This window comes from Elephantulus edwardii, unplaced genomic scaffold (assembly GCF_000299155.1).
Source record: "Elephantulus edwardii isolate Elephantulus edwardi_28Jun2011 unplaced genomic scaffold, EleEdw1.0 scaffold00013, whole genome shotgun sequence".
Classification (NCBI taxonomy): Eukaryota; Metazoa; Chordata; class Mammalia; order Macroscelidea; family Macroscelididae; genus Elephantulus; species Elephantulus edwardii.
Genome location: NW_006399763.1, coordinates 16,664,407 through 16,670,530, shown reverse-complemented (window position 1 = coordinate 16,670,530; position 6,124 = coordinate 16,664,407). Strand labels below are relative to the sequence as shown.

Below are 6,124 nucleotides of genomic sequence, written 5' to 3'. Positions count from 1 at the left end.
ATATATATATATATACACACACATAAATAAAATCACAACCCAGCAAATCATCATACGATCCTGAAATGAATGGCTTATAAAACTTTGGATTAACTAACAGAGCCAAAAGGACTCAAAATATTACTCAGTGTATATTTGAGCTGCTTACCTAAAACAGTGTCATTTAAAATTATGAAAATCTCAAAGAAATGTCAAAATTTTTATTAGGTATGGAAACTTGGTGAAATCTGGTTCTTTATAGCTATCTATTAGACATAAGAACTGAAGCGCACTTCAGTTTAAGGGGAAGCTAAAAGTTTGTCTCTGAGTGAATTAGCTTTGGTTTACAGTACCCATACAGCATATTCTAAATGAAGGATTATTTACTCAGAAATATTCCACTGTTACTCTTAATAATCCTAGTAAATAAAAGGTGGTCATCTTACTACTAATATGAAAACACTTTATGAACAACCCAAAACACAATTCAAAGGCATCTGGGAAGAAAAAGAAAGATAAGTGTTAACACACTGCTGCACACTTTTAATTGACGACCGCGCTTAGACATTTTTTTACCATCATTTGTGGCAACGTGTTTAAACAAGTTCCTGACTCTACAAAATCAATTTGGAAATTCATAATGTAATTTAAAAAGGGGAAAGAAAAGAAAGGTAAACTCTGACAATATAGTTGTTATTTTTATAGTACTAGAAAAAATATTGCTTTGGCATGCTTATATTGAGGAAAACAATATAAAAAACCCTGAAAGCTGGAATGTTTGTATCCAGTATCAATAGATACTAGAGCAATATAGTTAATACGTATATATATATGTATATATATAATAGTTAATATATAATTAATACCTAATACATAGTTAATATAGTTATATGCAATATAGTTAATATTATAATATATAGTACTAATATAGGGAAAATAGTCAATAGTTAATAGCAAAGAGGTGTAACCAGTCTACATATTAATAAATGAGTGAATAAACAGAATTTAGTACATACATACAAGAGAGTATTACTTAGGCATAAAGAGAAATAAAATTCTGATCCATGTCACAACAGAGGACAAGTCCTTTGTAATCTAACTTTGTTGTTGTTATGTGCAGTCGAGTCGCTTGCGACTCAGTGACCCTACTCTAACTTATAAAAAAGAAATAAATACATAGAAACCAAAGATTATTAGTGGTTATCAAGAGTGAAAGAAGTCAAAGGAGGAGCTTTTGTTCTGGGGACTTTTGAGTTTATCAGTGGTGAAATGATTTGGAAAAGGAAAATGGAAAGGCTACACAACTCAAAGAATGAATACCAAGGAATTTTATATCCAGAAATAACAAATTGATGTGTTTTATTTATGCATTTTCAGTGTAATAAAAATATTATATATGAAAAGTGTGTATATAACATTCATCAAATGGAATAGGGGCAAAGTATCATTTCTAAATTTAAATTGGTTTTCATTCATTCAATCATATATATTTCATAACAATAATTAGCATTAGCACCATTATTTTCAACAACATAACGAACTGCATGCACTGTATTATCTTTTTCCATTACGCACTCATTGACTAATCTCTCTCTCATCCCTGCCTGGGTAAACCTTCCTTTATTCTCTTTTTAGATTTCCCTGTCCTTCTCCCCATTGTATTATGTATGCATTTCCTGTACCAAACTGCTTTTGAAATACATAATCTGTTCCTCCATTTGTTTAAGGATGACTTTCCTTTTGCCCAATCCATTAGTGTTCACTCTTCGTTCATTTTATTTCTGCTCTCCCTGACGCTTCCCCCATCCTATATTTATAACAGACGTCTTAGATAGTATTTGTCCTTTTGGGATAAACACTGTAAGACATTTATTACAAAGTATTTGTCCTTCTGATTATAAAGTATTTGTCCTTTGGTGAGATATTTTACTCAGCACAATGTCCTCAAGATGTATCCATGCTGAATGGTAGGTATCTCATGAGTGCTTCACTGTTTGTTTTTTAATGTTACAAAGCTGCAATAAGCATAGGTATACATATTTGGTTTTGCTTCAGCTCTGATTTCTTTAGGGAATATTCCCATTAGTGGAATAGCTGGATCAAATGGGATTTCAATTTTTTTTGGGGGGTGAGGGGGGAATCCTTGAAGAGATTTCTACGTTTGAAAGAGTTTGTCTTTAATTTAAATATGGCTTTTCTGGCATGGATGACCATGTGAATGGGGTGTGTTGGCTTATCCACAAAAGAAACAGCTATCTACCATTCCAAAAACCAATTAGGCAATCTCAACAATCTACAAGATTACAATCTACCATCTCGCCAATAAATTGAACAGCTCTAGTCAGAAGAATTGGAATCCTTCCCAGACAGAGAAAACTGACTTTCTTCACCCTGGCAAAGAAATGGTAGGAAAATATAGGGCACACTTCAGGACTACAACAGCAGCCACAGCTAAACTGAGGAACTGATTATGAGATGGGACTCGGGGTTGAGGAGTCAATACTAACAGGACTTAGAACCGTGCTGGACAATTGGGTGGAGAGTTAGTATTGGCAGAACAGAGAACTTGGAACACTTAAGAGTCATGAGGGTAAGGTGGCTTATGTGCACAATTTAGGAGTTGTCTTGACTATATATATTGATATTAATCTAAATTATAACCTTTTGACTTCCCAAGTATGGTTCTGTGTGGTCTGTGAGCTAAAACATCAAATTTTGGACCCAGCAAAGCAGTAGGATTGGTGCTGAGATGAGTAGGAAGAGGTATGGAAGGATGGGGGCATTATCTGACCTCATGGGTACTGGTTTTGTATTACTGATGCTATGGGTGGGGATATTTCTCCCCTGAAATTGGCCAAGGTCAGAAATAAAAGTCACCCTCCCCATGTGGCCCTTGCTTATTTTACAGTGCAGCAGTATCATTACATGTATCTACACAGGTGGCATATGCCTTTCTTTAGACAATCATTTTCCTATTCTACACATACTCCTAGTCTTAGGCAATCGTGCATATTCATATTTACAACATTCTGGTCCTGAAATTATTTCTATTTTTTATTTTATATTGGTTTATAAAAAAATTAATAACCCTGTGTTTCATTAAGTACACTGTTTCACACATTCCTTCACTCACATTGTGTTTCAAATAATCATTCATATACACTGCATTACTTACTGATCTATGCCTACTATTATCCTACCCTTTTAGGTCTCCAACTTTCCTAATTCCTTCATGCCTTCTGAGTGGCTGAATGTAATTCCATTGGTCTGTGTCTTTCCCTGTACCATACCATGCCGTTTTTATTACTAAGGATGCATAGTAGATATTGAGATAAGGGAATGGGATCCTTCGTACTTTTTTTCAATTGAGCTTTATTTATTTGTTTAAACTTGGAAATTATCTTTTGTATCTCCTTGGAATGCCAACAATAAGCTGTATTGGGACTGCACTGAACCTAGAGATTGTTTTTTCCTAAGACTGCTTTTGACAGGACTGTAATTTTCACAATACAATCAATGAACATGGATGGTATGTATGTTGTTGTGTGCTGTCAAGTTGATTCCCGTTCATAGTGACCCTATGTACAATAGCTCTAAACCTTGCTCTACTTTGAGACAATTTCCTTGCCTGTGACACACCTATCCCCATTACCCTAGTCACTGGAGTTAATCCATCTCATCTCATGGACTGTCTGTCCTGAAGAGGGTACAATCAGGCTCCTCCTTGGAGACAAGGATTTTGAAGCTCCATCTGACATACTTTGGGCATGCTGGAAAGAGGGAACAGTCCTTGGAGAGGGACATCATGCTTGAAAGGGCAGAGGGAAACCGCAAGAGAGGAAAGCCCTGGATGAGAACATGGTATATTCTTCCATTTATATAGATCCCTTTTTGTTTCTTATAATGTTTTAGCATATTCTTTACCTGGGTCTTTTGGGACTCTGCTGTTTTTGTTGTGTGCTGTCAAGTCAGAACTGACTTGACTGGCAGTTGACCCTCCATGACATTTTCAGAGGCAGTAAAATGCACAGGAGATAATTAGTTAGGTTTATTCCTAAGTATTTCACATTGAGGTCGTGATTGGTATTGCTTTTATTTCATTTTATTTCCTTTTCAGTGTTTTCTTAATGTAGAGAAACTCAACTTTTTGTTGTTGATCTTTTACCTTGTAACTGCCAAATTGGTATTACCACAACTTACAGTTTTCTATGAACATTACCCTATCATCTATATACAGGGATAGTTTTACCTCCTCTTTTGTCAATTTGGATATGCCTTATTTCCTTCTCTTGTATTAAACACAAGTGGTGAAAAAAAAAACAAACAAACAAACAAAAAAAAAAAACACAAGTGGTGATAGTGGGCATCCTTGCTTCATCCTTATTCATTGAGGATGACGTTGGCTATTGGTTTTGTATATGCTTTTAATTATGCTGAGAAAATTCTCCTCTACTCCTATTTTGATGATTTTTAATTTAAGATGAAGCAACTACGCATAGTTAAAGCTAATAAATATTGGAAATTTTAAAACCTTAAATCACTTGTGCAATCAAACAGGTGAACTGGGTTTGTTATGGGGTTTTTTTTTTGCTTAAAATTTATTGATATTCATGGAAATAAAATTAAAGAAGCTATTACTTTTGTCTGTTAATTTTGTGTTATTTTATTTCACTGTGCTTTGAATGACCATTCTGACAAGGATTTAAAGATTTTTAAATCCCTATGTTATCTCCAGAGCTTCTGTCAAAAACAATGAAAGTAATTACACCATCCAGACTAAGTATATATATTTAAATGTTCATAAAAGGAAGATCTATTTCTTGACTATCATTCCAACATAGCTGTTTTATAATATACCAAGAAGAAATTAACTATATCATAATAAAATACACATTTATTACTCATGTTAGAACTTTTCATAAATACAAAATTCTCCTATGTAAAGTAGGATGCTACTTACAAATTTACTTCTTTGAGGTAAACGTGGGCCATCACCTCCTTCAGAATCTTCTGTAGCCTTCTTTTCTTTTTTTGACAATTGTGAACGTTGTTGTTCCATTCTTTCTTTCTCTAGCTTCTTTTGTTTTTCACGCTCCATTTTTTCAAGGCCTTCACGAATCCAAGCTGGAAGAGTCCTACGTTTTACTGCATCTGTTTCATATGAAAAAATATTTTTATACATCAGTTATGTAAAAATCTTAATAAACATCAGTTCCTTGTTCCTGAACTTCTAAAATTTCAATAAATAAATAAGGGAATTTTGGTACCATTTGAACCCTTGTAACCAACACTGTCATTCTCCAGTAGATGAAAGTAATAAAAATCATCCATTATTAAAGCATTACATTTTCCTTTAAAACCATCAATGTTAAATAACCCAGAACACTGCCATTAGGTAGGTTCAGACTCACAACTGCCCTCCAGAGAAGAGGAGCTGGTGGATTTGAACTGTAGACATTTGGGTTAGCAGTTCAAAACCAAACACACTACACTACCTGGATAACAACCAGTGCACTACACATCCTCATTTCATTTACTCATCACAAAAGCCCTGAGAGAAAGTAACTATTATTGTAAGTGAAGAAACTGAGGCTTAAAGAAATAAAATGTTTTGCTCAAGTTACATTGCCAGGAGTAATGTAGACTAATTCATAGCTGAATTTGTATTCTATACTTCCTAAAATATGGAAACAGAATAAAGTCAAAACAAAAGACTGAGTCCATTTTCCATACTGAATAGAAAATGTATTTGAGCAAGTATTTTTCAGAATGCATATAAAAAGACACTGTTTATATCCTGGCACAAAAGAACATACTGTCAAAATTAAAGGAAATATCAAGATGCTTTAATTATCAAATTTCTATTTCCTAATAATGTTTGGAGCTTAAGATTTGTTTTAAAGAAAATTATTCAAAACTTTTTTACTTTAGTACTGCACTTTTATTTAAGGTTTTTTAACTAAAGCACAGTATCTTAAAGTATCAAATCTTAAAATATTGGAGGCATCAGAACAATTAAGAAAACAGAAGAAATTTTTTTTTTTACATGATCAAGAAATCATGCAACTGTGGTTCACTAAATTTAAATAGCTACCAATTTGTGGAGGCTCCTGTTTCACAGGAAGTGCAATAGGTGAACGCTGTC

General features: G+C 33.8%; 1 protein-coding gene across 1 annotated transcript in view; it reads right to left on the bottom strand.

The window, feature by feature from the left end:
- PNISR (PNN-interacting serine/arginine-rich protein) overlaps positions 1-6,124 on the bottom strand; it is a 33,378-nt gene that overhangs the window by 20,972 nt on the left and 6,282 nt on the right. Inside the window, exons 3-4 of the mRNA XM_006881237.1 lie at positions 6,074-6,119; positions 4,940-5,130 (exon numbers count right to left, since the gene is read on the bottom strand). Of these exons, the coding sequence (XP_006881299.1) occupies positions 4,940-5,130; positions 6,074-6,119 (237 nt within the window). The remainder of the gene's footprint in view (positions 1-4,939; positions 5,131-6,073; positions 6,120-6,124) is intronic.